This window comes from Muntiacus reevesi, chromosome 4 (assembly GCF_963930625.1).
Source record: "Muntiacus reevesi chromosome 4, mMunRee1.1, whole genome shotgun sequence".
NCBI classification, from domain to species: Eukaryota; Metazoa; Chordata; class Mammalia; order Artiodactyla; family Cervidae; genus Muntiacus; species Muntiacus reevesi.
Window position 1 is genome coordinate 162,445,783 of NC_089252.1, and position 16,575 is coordinate 162,462,357.

The 16,575-nt window shown below is 39.9% G+C and overlaps 1 protein-coding gene across 1 annotated transcript in view; it reads right to left on the bottom strand.

Annotated features, from left to right (window-relative positions):
• Positions 1 to 290: 290 nt before the first annotated feature.
• HMGA2 (high mobility group AT-hook 2) overlaps positions 291 to 16,575 on the bottom strand; it is a 140,692-nt gene continuing 124,407 nt past the window's right edge. Inside the window, exons 4-5 of the mRNA XM_065934697.1 lie at positions 13,693 to 13,725; positions 291 to 441 (exon numbers count right to left, since the gene is read on the bottom strand). Of these exons, the coding sequence (XP_065790769.1) occupies positions 394 to 441; positions 13,693 to 13,725 (81 nt within the window). The 3' untranslated portion in view covers positions 291 to 393. The remainder of the gene's footprint in view (positions 442 to 13,692; positions 13,726 to 16,575) is intronic.

Below are 16,575 nucleotides of genomic sequence, written 5' to 3' on the forward strand. Positions count from 1 at the left end.
TGCAGTGCAGTGATTGACTAAACCCGATTCAGAGGTTTTTTCTTTCTCATCCACCCACTCCTGCTTATCAGATCCACAAACTATTAGTAGGTTAAGGAAAAAGAAAACAGTAATTAAAAGTTGCATTGTTAAAACTGTGTCCCCTGTGTTTACAGCAGTTTTTCACTAAACCTGGGACTGTGAAGGGATTACAAAGAAGGTGATTAATATAGTCCTTTTTAAGGTTACGTGACTTCTCCCCCCCCACCCCCGCCCCGCCCCGCCCGCCCCCCGCACCCCCAACCCCAGATGAAAGTGGAAAGACCATGGCGACAGAGTAAGTGGTCACTGCAGTGTCTTCTCCCTTCAAAAGATTCAACTGCTGCTGAGGTAGAAATTGAATGTTGGCGCCCCCTAATCCTCTTCCGCAGACTCTTGTGAGGATGTCTCTTCAGTCTCCTCCTGGAACACACAAAAGTCACAACCGTTACACTCTGTGGCCTGCTCTGACAAACCGCTCAGAGGTGACCTGTTTCTGCAGCACATGATGCTGGCTTCAAAAGAGGATGCGGGTGACTGGCAAGCCCCTCGTTCCCAGGGCTTCTTAAACCATAATTGAAGAATCAAGGTGTTGTTTTTTCCCAGAGCCGTCATTAGCCACTGTTGACTTAAGGCTTGACATCATGGCGACTGCTCAGCAGATTCAATTGTCTGCCATCCAGAATGTCAGGCCCGTGTGAGCTTACTCACCAGCGAGAGAGGAAGAAAGACATGGATACATTTTTTCCCAATGGCTCACCAGTCATCAGTTTTAAAACCAGCAAATCAAGTGAAGGGGATCCATTCCTCAGACACAAAGGAAACGTGTCCTGCAGATATTGGTAATCATAGCTGATGCTCTTAGGGTGCTTACATGATGCTTTTAGGGGACTGGCTGGTATTATTCCCATTTTACAGGTGAGAAAATCAAGGTGCAAGAACTCATATACCCAAAGCTGCAGGGCCAGGACAGCCAGGCTTCGGGCAGAGTCAGATGGGTGTTGGCACTCGTGTGTGACCAAGATGCCGCCACCACAGTGAGGGAGGTAGCATGAAGGCAGAGCCTGAGAAAGAGTGCAAGAGCTGAGGACTCACTTCCTTTCCAAATGGATTTCCTCCTTGTATTTATTAAAACACACTGTAAGACAATGACCACAGTCTGCCATTAACAGCTCAATCTCAATACTAAATCCACACCAACCAAACATTTAATGGTGGGCTGACCAAACAGAGAAAATCTAATATATGTGTTTTTGCAGGGCCTTCTCTTCATAAATCTAATCCCCCCTTCTCTTTCCCTTTTTTGATTCCTTATGGCTCTGGAATTTGTTGGAGTTTCTGCAAGCCGGCTTGAGCTGTAAAGTTCTCTTTCCTTTTGCTTATTTAACAAATGTGCAGTACCTTTCAGGACATGGGTGGTAAAGCGGAGACAATAAACATTTCTGATAAAAGCGTCCTCAGTGACAGGATGATTTTTATCAAATGCTGTACACCGTCTCATAAGACGGCATGTGAAAAAGATCTGGGAGAAGAGGTAAACATTTATTCCTGCAGCAAACTTTAAGAATGGCCAGCTTAAAACAGCTTATAACAGTCTTCATACTTTAATAGATTTGATTTTCCACATGGCTTCATTTTGTCTGGGTGGCTAACTGACACAATTTATACCTCTCTTCCTTTCCCAGGTCACTACAGTACACCATTCAGTAACGCATGCCTTAAAGCTTGTCTGCATTATATGACCAAACTTCCATTCATTAGTGTTTGAAACACTTCAGCTGTGAAAGAACTCCTAAATGCTACCATGTGTGACACTTTTGCGTAAAAGCAGCAAAAGGGAGGGGGAAAAAAGCCCACATGAACGGGCACTCACAGGCTCACATGAATGCACACGCACTCACACACTGTATCCTGAGCCTTAATAGGCCACTGCTTATTGCAAACCCTTTGCAAAAGGTTTCAAACATTCTCTTCCCCCCACCCAAGACTGAGAGAGCTGTAAATCCTGGGAATAAACACACATACAAATGAATGGATTACAGCTTAAAAAATATAACCACTGCAGCATCAAGTCATGAGATTTCACACTGGTTTTGTTTAGTCTGCTTTGGGTTATGTAGGAAACGTGGAACGTTTGCAGCCACCTCCCCTCTGCTCCCAACGCCCAAACTGGGCTTCACATATTTAAGCAGCAGGTTTATACCTCTTGATAGGCTACAGGCCAGGATCCTGAGATTCTCCATGGACGGAGTCCCGGCCATAAAGGAGGATGGTAGGGGATCAAAGCCACGGACGGACGCAAGACAGATGAGCCAATGTTCAGCCGCCCTTTGACCTTGTCTTTACACTTAATATTTAAATTCCAGAAAGTCACTTAAGTTGTTCGGCAGATATACTCTTCAATCATCCCCAAAGGATTCACTTCTCATTAGGACAGGAGGTATGGACTTAGGTGACTACCCTGAAACAGGCTACGGCATACAAGCTGGCAGACAGATTTGATTGCTTCTTCTGGTTAACAAATTAATAGAAGGCTGTCAAGTTGGAAGGCCCCTGGAGCCACAGATCAAGCTGTAATTATTCCATTCCTAACTGCTCAATTTTTCTAGACTATCTGGAAAAAGGTCTTCCAAATCCAGAAGAAAATCAAATTTTCAGGCCATGAACTTACAAAAAGATCTTGCGGTAGATGGGATGTGATCAGCTTTTCAAAACATTCCCAGAAACTGCTTGATTTGAGCTCTTGTAGCTCCTGATATGGAAGTGGTTTACTTAAATCCCTTAGACACAATTCAGCTGAAAATGATAGTCCCTCATCCTTATATTGTTTCCTTTACTTAATGGTTCTTAACACAACATGGAGAGTTGCTTTTTTTCCATGGAAACTGAAATGCCGCTGCTAGTACCGAGTTTCTAACCAGGATGCCAGAGGGTGGGAGCCTCACTCGGTCAAACTTCGGGAAGTCATGTAGCTCTCACATGCTCAGGATGAAGGTTCTCACAAATGTTTGGTTTGTGGAGAGTTCTCTCTTCTTGGCATAGCCCTGACTGGCCAACCTCTAAAGGATGACATGGCTGCCAAGTGGATCATGTTGGAGGTGCAGGTGAGAGGCGGCAGCTCTCACCTCTGCAAACCCCAGTTCTCACCCTTCCAGTAACCTGGCCTTTTGCTGTGGCAGAAAGTATGTGTGTAATTAAGAGAAGAAAAATCTTTTTTTTTTTTTTTTTTGGTTCTGCAGTTCATTGCCTGAATTGGGGCAGGTAATTCAATAGCAGATTGCAAAGTAAGCCTGGGAGAGAAGAGTTCTTATTTTCCCTTCTCAGGAACCATCTGGGTCGCGGATGCATGAAGATGGAGTCAGAAGACTTCCCTGGTGGCACAATGGATAAGAATCCGCCCGCTAATACAGGGTACGTGGGTTCAATTCCTGGTCCAGGGAGATTCCACATGCTTCAGAGCAACTAAACCACAACTACTGAAGCCTGTGTGTCTTACAGCCTCTGTGCTGCAACAAGAGAAGCCACCACAACGAGAAGCCCTCACGCTGCAACTAGAGGAGCCCATGCTTGCCACAACTAGAGGAAGCCTGAGCTAAGCAACGGACACCCAGGATAGCAAAAAAGAAAAGGATGGAGTCAGAAAATCCATGTTCAGCTGCTGACCAGACTTCACACAGGGCCCTTCTGTGGTGCAGAGTGGACAGACAGGAACCAGTGATGAAAGGAAGACACATCTGGTCCTGACATGCCCCAGGAATCTTGTTTTTATAGCAGGGTAGCTGGTAGGGACCCCTGAGATTCAATCCTCCTAAGTAACTTAAAAGACACTGCCATTTGCTGTAGACAATAGATTGGAACTTGAAGTATTTATTTAAATTGCTTCATGTTCGCTGCATATGGCCGAAGGATATTTGAGCTTGGGTAGCCCCCCAACGGCAGCTCTGAGGCAATACGGAGGTTGAAAGACTCGCCAAGCACTCTCCACGTCTCATTAGGGGCTGGTTGGCGAGGTGGGAAAGCCAGGCAGCCGCAGTCTGGTCAAGGAGGCTTACTGTTGGAATGGCGCTTCAGGAATGTAGGATAAAAGGACTTTTCAAAGTGAAAGCGCACAGTGACATTTTTATGAGTACCAGCCACTAAGGCCTCTAAACACTGAACAGCCCCCAGCCATCCACTCAGTTACCTTACAAAAACCACTGTGGCTGCCCCACATGGGGGTGAAACACGTGGATTTTTTTGGCAGAAAACTGAAGAGAGGGAAAAGAAAGTAGGCAGAGTTGGAGAACTATATTTTTATTATGACTGCTGGAAAAACTGTACTCATTTTGCCTAAAGTTTTTCTTTTGTTCCCCCCAAAAGGAATTTAATAAGTGTAACTCTTTCATTGCTTTCATTATGCTTGGGGGAAAAAACCCCACTAAAACCTAGAAAGACAGTTCTCACCTCTCCCCATTCTTTTGATTTTGTTCAGCATGATGCATATGGCATATACCCTTGGATGCACTTTTGCTTACTGATTCAAAAGGAGGAAGAAGACATCCCAATATACACCCTGATCCCCTCATGCTGGATGGGATTTTTCAATGTCTTAGGCGTTTAAACATAGATCTTACCACCACAGGCAAGGGTGAGGGTATGCGCTGGAGGAAAGGTTTAAGGCAAGAGCTGAAGTTCTGGGTTTAATTTTCAGATGCAGACTAAACAGAAGATCTGCAGTGGAAAGGGGGCCAGCAAATTTTCAGTGGAACCGAGAAATGGAAATACCCTCCCTGCAAATTGCAGGGGTGCTGTCACCATCATGCCCCTCTGTGTGTGTAGTAAGGAAGGCTAGTCACAGAAGTCCATGTCACCTTTAATATACCCTTATTCCCCCCCCACCCCCCGACTGCAAAGAATTCTGCGACTCTTATTAGAAAGTGCTGCAGACTACAAATACATCTGTAATTTAAGCTATCTTGCTAGTAAACCAAACAATACCTAGTCTTCTAGAAAGAGTAGTTACGGTTTAGTGACATTCTTTTTGTCATCTTAGTATGTTCAGTTCCTTAAGGACTTGGAGTGACACACTCAAGAGTTTTTCATGTTCGTGAATATCTCAAGCCAGTCCCGCTAGAACAAAAATTATGGGTTCCCCTCCCTCTGCAGCAGAGACCAGAAACCAAGTTTTCAAGTTCCATCTGCAGCTAAGTGACCCACGAGACCACAAATTGGACATTTTCTATTTCTTGGTCAGATATTTTAATTTAAAATGGATTGGGGCTGTTTAACTTCATGGAAAGTGATTATTTCCTTCAACTAGGAAAACTTTATATCACATTAAAAAAAAAACATGTTCAGTGGAACCTATATAAACCCTATGATCTGGCAAGTGCAAGGCATTCTGGTGGAAATGTTTTTTCAAAAGGAGGCTTTAGAAGTTGGGATATTTATGGTGCCTTATCTTTTTGTTAATTTTAGTCTTATGTATGTAAAAATATACAAGCATCTACGTTGCATGTGTTACCATCAACTTAATAAAAGTCAGTTTTAAGATCTTATTGTGTGTTCAGGTGCTCAGTCGTGTCTGCCTTGAGACAACCCTATGGACTGTAGCCCAACAGGCTCCTCTGTGCACGGGATTTCCCAGGCAAGAATACTGGAGTGGGTTGTCATTTCCTTCTCCAGGGAATCTTCCCAACTCAGGGATTGACCCATCTCCTGCATTGCAGTCAGATTCTTTACCACTGAGGAGGGGGCTTTAAAGGTCTTACTGGGGGATGTTTACAGTAAAGAAGGCTGATCCTAGATATCAATGACCATGGGCACCAGCCCTAGCATTAATGTGTGTACAATTTGTGGCTTGTTCTCACTGTGTTACACAATAATGATAATACCCATCAGCAGGGTGTGAGAAAAAAATGTGACAACGAAATGGGAAAACTTTGAGAAAAGAGTGAAAATTCTGTAAGACTACAGTGTGGAGCTATGATGATTAATTATTGCTACTCATTTTCTGTTTATTTATTTATCTGTGGTTCAATGATAGATAGCTATGAAAGAAAGGGAAAAAAACCTGTTACTAAAGAATGCCTCCCAAAGAAAAGAAAATATGACATCTCAGATTTGTAATACACTCCTGTTTGTCTCGTGCATGCCTCTGATCAGAGTTCCATCACTGAAAATACTGCAAAGAGAGGTAACATTCATCTCTGGGATACTACAAATTCTTTTCTGGGATGGAAGACTATTTAAAAATATCTTCAGGAGGGAATCACATTTTTCAGATAGACAATTCATTTTATATATAAACTAAATGCAAATTTTTGGGGCTTCCCTTGTGGCTCAGCTGGTAAAGAATCTACCTGCAAGCAGGAGACCTGGGTTCTATCCCTGGGTGGGGAAGATCCCCTGGAGAAGGGAAAGGCTACCCACTCCAGTATTCTGGCCTAGAGAATTCCATGGACTGTATAGTCCATGGAATTGCAAGAATCGGACACAACTGAGCAACTTTCATACTCATTAACTGCAGATTTCTGGATCCTGTAAGTCATGATTTCTGAGGATCACAAGCTTCATCAATTTTCCATGCCTGCATCCCAAGTTGCTTCAGTTGTGCCCGGCTCTTTGCGCCCCAATGGACTGTAGCCCTCCAGGCTCCTGTGTCTGGCAGTTTCTAATTCTTATTGAAGGAATGTCATATTTAAAAAATAGTTAAAGATGCAGCAAAAAGATTTCTATATGAAGGAACCACTCAGGAAAAAGAAATTCATTTCAACATTTCCAAAACTATTGAGAAATGTTCTTCTTTTTACAAAGTAGTTTTAAAATGGATAGATTAAAAGCTGCTTAATGGTTTTATTCTGGATGTGTTTACTGATGGCTCAGGTTAGCAGAAGCATTTTCTCTTTGTTTTCTATGTATATAAAATTGTCCATAATTTGTATTTGTTGCCAGGAGACAGAGCATTTCTAAGTTTTAATCATTATTGCACCAAACATTGTTTATTATCCTGAGACAAGACTTTTGAAGATGATTATGAAAATATCAATAATAACAGTAAGTTAAATAATTCTTCAATATAAACATTTCCGTGTCCAGCAAACATTCCCTCAAAGTTAAAGAAGTTTCTTAGACAAACCAACATATTTCTATTCAAACATTAAGGATTTTCTTAGAAAGACAGTATTTTTAAGCCAGTTACTATTTATTCATATTAATTTGGGTTTGGATAATAGAAGAAATCTTACATATTGAATAAATAATAGCTTTTTATACAACTCACATCAAAATGCATAGGAAAAGCACTCTGCAATATGCAAAGGAAAGCAGACAGACATGGCCATTTTATTTTTAGCCTAATCCACAGGCTTTACCACACAGTTAAAGGCAATCATATTAAAAAAACAAAAAACTCTTATAGGAAAGCTGTCAAGTTCAGAAACACTATATTTTGCCTTTTGGAGTTTTATGTCATGCCCCAAACTGAGTAATGTTCTTTCACTTCTGTTAGACGTTTATGTCATTTCTGTAAGACATCCCATGCCAAGAAACAGCTGACTTCATCTCGCCAATATTCCTTTATTAAAACTAAGCTAATGACTTCATATGTTTACAGTTGATGATCATTTTGATATGCTTCCTCTGCCCTACCCATGTGCTATATCTCCTTGAGTTACCTACTTTATTATAAGAGTTAAATGCTGCCTTCTACTTGGATCTTCTTTTTCCTTGACCTTTGCAATGTCAGAGGTCAGAGGTTAAATAAAAAATGTATTTCCTATACACAAAACAGTCCCACTCAAGGTGGACTTTTATATAATTCTTTATGTCTTGCCAGTTGGTACCAAACATTTACTGGTCCACAAACTATTTTACCAGCTTGAAAGAGCATAATTTGGAAAACAAATAAATCAGTACTCTTTATGACTTAAGCAGCATAAATCACTATTCTCTCTGAGTGAGTAGAGAGTGACTCTTTTTTGCAAGTCTGATTTATGATGAACTATTTATTGCACTGGCCAAGATACCACGTAAAAGATGAGTGTTAGAGAACTCTCCCTTTTTCCTCCTTCCTCCTTTGTATGTCTAGACTAAAAGCCCCCAGTAAAAATGCCTTCTTTGAGAACAAGATGCTGACTGCAATTCATCAACCTGCTTGTCCCAAAGTGAAATCTCTCATTTTGCTCCAAACAATGTTTAGGTTGTCTGAAATATAAACATCCTTAAAACTGCCCTTGAAGTCTCTGTAAAAGCATTCAACTTCTTTTTTTTTTCTTTTTTTTTAAAGGGGGGAAAATCCCATGATAACCAAGGCTTAGATTTCTTTGCCCCAACACACACCACCCACAAACGATGTTACTCGCCGGTAAAAGCTCTGTTTCGAAACAGAAAGCTTTGTTTCCAGTCTCTTAGAAACTGAAAACTTTCCAGTTCTCTCACTGGGAAGCTGAAAAGGAGCAGGTTTCTACCTGTCTTAATTGCTAGAGGTGTAGCTTGCCAGGGCTCTACAACAATGAGGAAATTGGGTTGAAAGGAAGGAGAACTTAGGACTTTTTAAAGCCGTTTTTACCTTCTGAGTAGGGCTCACGTGAGATAAAAAAATATCTGAATTATATATAAGGACTCACTTCTAATTTCAGTTTAAAATCTTAAAAGGCGGAAATCAAGAAACAGTAAGATAGCTAATAAATCAACAAAATCTTTTTAAAACTCTGAGATAGAGTGAGATTTTTTTTTTCTTATGAAAATTAACACTTGAGAAACAAAGGCCCCTCTATCAATAATAACCCGATATGTTATAAGGCTTCTTTTATAAGAAGAACAACAGCAGCAACAAAACCTACCAATTTCCTACTCAGACTGAGAATGTAATCAATGTGGCTGAGAAATCAACTGCTTTTTTTTAGCAATCAATGGCTAAAAAACTAGGAAATTAGCTAATTTCTTACTTTATCACTTTAAATGAAAATAAGAATTCTCCAGGAAGCTTAGCTTTCACTGGTTTTGGAACTTATAAATTTAATGTTAAATATTAGAGACCATCCCCTTTAGATTTTTAAGGTTATTAACTTTCCCATCAGGGTTTCATGACACACACTTGAGGTTTGCAGTTGATGGCACCTGGAGGACTTCCCAAGCACAAACCTCTGCAGAATGGTTTTCCTTAAAATTTTTCCCCCTCTTTTGATGTATGTACTTATATATCCATATGCACATCTAAATTCTGAGATTTAGCCTAATTCTGAATTTGGCTCCTTAGAATGAATGACTTTCTTTAACCCATTTTCAAGAATTTGCATCCCCAAAGTTCTGAGGAAATTTAAGAAGAAGCAACAGTTAGAATCGGACACAAACAACGGACTGGTTCAAAATTGGGAAGGAGTACGACAAGGCTGTATATTGTCAGCCTGTTTATTTAACTTGAAACACAGAGGACATCACGTGAAATGCCGGGCTAGATGAGTAACAAGCTGGAATCAAGACTGCCAAGAGAAATATCAACAACCTCAGATATGCAGACACTACTCCTCTAATGGTAGAAAGTGAAGAGGAACTAAAAAGAGCCTCTTGATGACAGTGAAAGAGGACAGTGAAAAAGCTTAAAACTCAACATGAAAAAAACTAAGATCATGGCATCTGGTCCCATCATTTGCCATCCCATGGCAAATAGATAGGGAAAAAGTAGAAACAGTGACATTTGTTTCTTGGGCTCCAAACTCACTGTGTACGGTAACTGCAGCCAGGAAATTAAAAGATGTTTGCTCTTTGGAAGAAAAGTTATGACAAACCTAGTCAGTATATTAAAAAACAGAGACATCACTTTTCTGCCAAAGGTCTGTCTAGTCAAAGCATGGTTTTTCCCGTAGTCATGCACGTATGTGAGAGTTGGACCATGAGGAAGACTGAGTGCCAAAGAATTGATGCTTTTGAACTGTGGCTTGAGAAGACTCTTGAGAGTCCCTTAGACTGAAAGAAGATCAAACCAGTCAATCCTAAAAGAATTCAACCCTGAATATTCACTGGAAGGACTGATGCTGAAGCTGAAACTCCAATACTTTGGCTACCTGATATGAAGGGCTGACTCATTGTAAAAGACCCTGATGTTGGGAAAAAGCGAGGGCAGAAGGAGAAGAGGGTGACAGCGGATGAGATGGTTGGATGGCATCACCAACTCAATGGCCTTGAGTTTGAGCAAACTCCAGGAGATAGTGAAGGACAGGGAAGCCTGGCGTGCTGCAGTCCATGGGGTCGCAAAGACTCGGACATGACAGTGACTGAACAATGACAACAAGCATTTGATACCATTAGGATACTTTAGAAGAGTCTTTGTAACTCTATACTCATGGAATTACATACAAGCCAAGTGCTTTAGTCCTAATGATAGTATGTAGAAATCACCATAAAATTTTCCCTTCATTAAAAAAATCCTTTATTTTAAAAAGATGCAGTGAAAACACTCGAGGTAAAAAAAAAAAGGATAGTAGTTTTGAACTAATTAGACCTTGGATATTTTTGAGAATACAAATCTCTAGAAATGAAAAGCCAAGCATCCCAAAATAAGTCATAATGTAATAATATTCCCTGGAATTTATACAACTCTTAAAATGTTCCTTGGAGTACATGAAGATGCACTGTTATTTTCCCAGTTCATAGATAGATAAATAGGGAATAGAGAGATTAATTCATCCATTGACAGGGCCAGAGAGCAAAACCTACGTCGCCTTATACACTGCTGAGTTCTTTTCTTGGATGTAAAATATTTAATTGTGCTAAAATTTTTGCCACCTCAAAACAGAATCTGAATGTAACCCCTCGAAGTAGTGTTGACAGAAAGGATACAAGCCTGAGTTAATCCAGACTGCCACATGGAAAAGCCATCCAGGAGGGTATTTTGACAGAAACAGATGGAAAAGAAAGAGATTCTTTTGAATGTGGTGTAAAATTTACATTATCCTCCACAAACTTCCGTGTAGTCCTCATGTTTATATAATTCATCACTGTGTCCTTAGGCAATATAGATTAGGAAGCCGAATGAGGTCATGTTCTTTTTTCTGTGTCTAAACTCTCTTTTCAAGGGCAAATCTGGAGCATGGTCTGTAACACAGCAAGATTGATGAGCGAGGACCAACCCAATCCATCTGTGACTTCTTTGATATTCCTGATTCTCTTGGGACAAAAATGTCTGATGTCACTTACATCATTTCTTGGTGTATTATTGCCCAATTTGTAATCAGTTTCAGCCAAGCGGATAACCTCCACCAGTGATTTTCCTGTCTCTGCCTCTATACTTTTGAATATTCCATTCATCTCATCTAAAACATCTTCTATTCTTTCCCTAAAGAATAATCTATGCCTTCATTTTCCCTTCTGCAACTAAACAATAACAAGATCAAAACTCTTCTGAGGATCATCCCCTTAGGCGACACAGGGCATCGCACTCATTCATCTGTATCACGCTGTGCCTCATATAGACTCGCATTGTGCACTCATTTGCTCAACAAATGTTCAAATGTCTTCTCAAGTGTGTTCACTGAGTATCTTCATCCATGGCTCTACGTGACTCACTTTCTGCTGCTAAGTCGCTTCAGTCATGTCAGACTCTGTGCAACCTCATAGACGGCAGCCCAGAGGCTCCTCCGTCCCCGGAATTCTCCAGGCAAGAACACTGGAGTGGGTTGCCATTTCCTTCTCCGTGACTCACTCGAGGAGTTCATAAAATACTAATGCGTGGGCTTCCAGACCAAATAATCAGTATCACTGAAGGGTGGGGCCAGTGGTATGCAGGTAAAAGTTCAACAACTTGCTCTCCAGGAAAATAAAAGTCCTGACTTGTAGTATATTTCAATTTCCATGGTGTAACTACTCCCACCAAAATGGATTTCAAGTCACCTACTTGACATCACTAAATATAGAATCTGGTAGAGATATAATTGCTGGCTCCAGCATACACCACTGGCTAGGGTTCAGGATGGACACACATTTATAGTTGTCAGTCCTTCAGTATCTGAGGAGGGCTGATTCCAGGATTTGCCTTAGATACTCAAGTCCTATATAGTTGGTCCTCACTCCATACCCGTGATTTTGCATCCACCGATTAAACCAATTATGGATCCTGTGGTATTGTAGTAGTTAGTGAAAAAAAAATCCCCGTTTAAGTTGACCATCACAGTTCAAACCCATGTTGTTCAAGGGTCAACTGCGTATATTAATATATACAGCTGGATATACATAATTATATTAATGGTATCTGGAGGTGATTCCAACATGCAGCCAAGGCTAAGAACCTCTGAACTACATTACACATTTCTCATATGCAGTGACTGTGTTTTGTTTGCCTTATCTTCCCTACAACCCCAAGAATAGAGACTGAATCAAAGCTTTAACAGACCACCTAAGACTATGAACCTGTCATTCACAGCCCATGATGTAACAGTGAACACAGGAATATACTTTGATCCCAATGCACAGAATTATAAATTCATTTTCTCTTGATTTCCCTGCTAGTGAAGAATGAGAGGATAATATATTTGGGATCTCCTACTTAAAAATGTCAAGTTTTTGTTTATATTTTGTTCTGTTTAATATTGCTTAGAAACATCATGTACTTATTTTTAGTGTTCCCTACCACTCTTGGCTTTTAGGAAAGGGAACAGCTATGATTACGATTTTTTGTTCACGGAAACTGTTTTTATTTTAAAGCACGTGTGTAATTATTCAGATACATTTTTCCTGTATGCTTATATTTGTTTAGAAGCTTCAATTCTCTTTCAAGCTGCAATTGCAAAGAACCGTAGATACAAGAGATTGTCTTTTCCATGCAAACCAACACTGTCCCAGGAGAACAGGGTGAAAGGTACAGTTTTAGAGAATTCTAGGGAAAGGATCCTACAGATAAATTATATGAAAGATCAACAAAGAACTTGGTCACCCGTGACACTGCTTAATAACTTACTTCGGTAGGTTCTACATGATACACCTAGGTCTCCTGTGCATCTCTTTCGACCCCAAAAGGGAGAATAGCTAGACATTTTTATATTTTAATTTATTATTCAAGGCATACTTTCTTAATAAACATGATTCTTATGCTTCTAAGTACAGATTATAATTAGGACAAGGAACTCCAGGCATGTGGAACAAGAGAAGTAAAGACGGTTCCTAATTTTGATGTTGCCAAAGACTTCAGAGACTCATTCCGCTAAGATCGGAGATTCATCAATAGCAAAATTAGTGTAACAATTTCTCAATTTCCAAGCCTCTTTGGGGGGAATAAGTCAATGAACAGATATGTTTCCAGTCATGGATGATGATATATACTTTGCAGCCAACAAGTCCTGTATTGAGTCAATGGGATGCGGATCGTTAGATGAAAAGGACAAAATTTGATGTTTAAGTATTGGCGAAACACCTCAGAAGATTAAGTATTTGTTTTATATGAGGCACTAAAAGGGTTTATTTTTAAAAGTATTTTTATTTGCTTTGTATACTTTTAAGTCTTGGCTTCTTTCAGAATTTTTGAAAACCTCAGACTATATATTCTTGACTATGTCTGAAGGATACAATCAGTTTTCAAGAACACTACAATGCTGACATAATCAAAACTAGAGAAAGACTAAATAAAGATTATTTGGGGTCAAGTTTTTTTGTCTTCCTTTTTACATTAATTGGGAGAAAAAAATCACAATGACTGTCTCTTACCTGAGCAGGCTTCTTCTGAACAACTTGTTGTGGCTAAGAAAGAAAGAAAAAAAAAAAAAGAATTGTTATAATTTAAAAGGAAACACACACAATGAGAATAATTAAGTATACATGTTTTAAATATTGACACTTGTTTGCGAAGACGAAAGTTTTTTCAAAGTTCAAATGGCTTCTTTCAGGTTAAAGGATGTTTAAAACAATTCCCAACTAAGGTCTGTAATACATAGCAGTTACATCAAAATAAACTTGCTATTCTATTCACTTTGTTTTAGCTAGCATATCACAAAACTTAGGAAGTGAAAGGGCTTAATTTGTTACAATTTTGTTTAAAAAAAACTCAGCTTTATTGAGATATAATTTATATACCACAAAAGTCACCCATATGAAGTGTATACATCTAAGCTTTTTAGTATAGTCTGAAGGTAGTACAAGTATCACCACTAATTTTAGAAGATTTCACCTCTTCGGAAAGAAACCCATCCATTATCACCCACTCCCATTCCGTCTTCCCCCTCTAGCCAACCTCCAGTCCCCAGTCAATTACTAATCTACTTTCTGTCTCTACATGTGTGTGTTCAGTCATGTCTGACTCTTTGCAACCCTACGGACTGTAGCCCATCAGGCTCTTCTGTCCCTGGAATTGCCCGGGCAAGAATACTTGAGTAGGTTGCCATTTCTCTCTCTAAGGCATCTTCCTGACCCAGGGAAGGAACCTGCATCTCTGCATTGGCAGGTGGATTAGTTATCTTTAGTACCACCTGTAACTTTGCCTATTCTGGACATGTCACATAAACATAGCCTTTTGTATCTTTTATAATCATACAATATACGATCTTCTTTCACTTAAAATGTTTCCTAGGATTATTCACGCTATAGCATGTATCAGTAATTCATTTCTTTTTAATAATTTTATTTATTTACCTATCTTTTGGTGGTGAAGCATGTGGGATCTTAGTTCCCTGACCAGGGAGTGAACCTATACCCCCTGCATTAGAAACATGGAGCCTTAACCACTGGTCCACCAGGGAAGGCCCAGTAATTTGTTTCTTTTTATTGACAAATAATATTCCCTTGTATGGATATATTTTGTTTACACATCCATCAGTTCATGCACATCTGGGTTGTTTCCAACTTTTGGCTATCATGAATGATGCGACTATGAACATCCATGTATGAGTTTTCGTGTGTACAAGTTTTTATTTCGCTTAGGTATACACTAGGAGTGGCATTTCTGGGTCATAGAGGTTAACTGTTAAACTTTTTAAAGAGCTGTCAGATAGTTTTCCAAAGCAGCCTCATCATTTTATAGTCTCATCAGCAATGTAGGAGGATTCCAATTGCTCCCCATACATGCCCACACTTGCTACTGTCTTTTTACATCCTGCTGGTGTGAAGGCGAATGTCATTGTGGTTCTGATTTGAATATTCCTAATGGCTGATAATGTTGACCATCTTTTCATGTGCCTTTTGGTCATTTGTATATCTTCTTTAGAGAAATGTCTATTCGAATCTTTAAAAACTGTATTTGTCTATTCATTATTGAGTTATAAGAGTTCTTTATATGTTCTGGATACAAGTTTCTTATCAGAATCTGATGTGCAATTTTTTTTCCCCATTCTGTGGGTTCATTTGCTTTCTTGATGGTACCATTTACAGAATATTTTGTCATATCTGTATCTGCAAATCTCTATCATCTCTAATTCTGGATGTAGTGCAAAGTCCCCCTTTTTGAGTGAACTATCTGAGCAAACTGTTTTCTGTCAAGCCTGTTAGCTGTCCAATATTTAGCATATTAGAAAAACATTTAAGTTATTCTTTGTTGCTGTAAAAGGTGGATCTGAGGCCCATTTTTCTTGGGGGTGCACCTTGGGGCATGCAGGATGTTAGTTCCCTGACCAGGGATTGAACCTGTGGCCCCTGCATTGAGAACATGGGGTCTTAACCACTGGAGCACCAGGCAAGTCCCATGAAGTCACAAATTTTTAATGAATTACTTCCAGCACTCACTCTCATGTTTGAATATAAGCCTTATTTATTTATTCTATCTAGGCTTCCCAGGTGGTGCTAGTGATAAAGAACCCACCTGCCATTGTAGAAGACATAAGAGATGTGGGTTCCATCCATGGGTCAGGAAGATCCCCTGGAGGAGGGCATGGCAACCCACTCCAGTATTCTTGCCTGGAGAATCCTATGGACAGAGGAGCCTGGCAGGCTTCAGTCCACAGGGTCTCAAAGAGTAGGTCGCTTCATGACTGAAGCGACTTAGCATGCACACACACACCACTGAGATTTGCAAATACAACTGAACCACCACCCCGATGTGGGCAATGACACGCTTCTGTGGTACAAATGAAAGAAAGAAACTTGCTACAGTTCTCCCAGATAACAGAAGTTAAGGTAAGTCCACTCCTATCGTGAAGGGGTAGAACTTCTATTCATTTTCCTTCCTTTTAGTGATGGTGTCATGTCTTACTGCTGCTGTAGTGGACATGTTTTATAAAAAAAAAAAAAAGAAAATCAGAGCTTTTATTTTTGTAGATGAACAAGATAAACACAAAAGAAAGGCAAAATACTTTTGTTTATTGGAAAAAAAAAAACAAACCCAAAAGTTCTTCCCTCTGACTTTAAATCACAGTAGAGATGACATCATAAAAGCCCAGGTTCTGAGATGATGTGTTCTCCAGGTGGAATCCAACCGAGAATGATTAGGACTTCTTTGCCTCTTAGGATTCAAGAATACTCTCTGAGCTCTCAGAGAGTATTCATTTCAAAAGAGTCGTTTGTGAGAACAGACCACTTTTCTTCCTCCCCCTTTTTTTCCCTGCCGATTACACCTGTACACTGCTTACTCCCAGATCGTTTCAAATCCCCACACATTCTTGC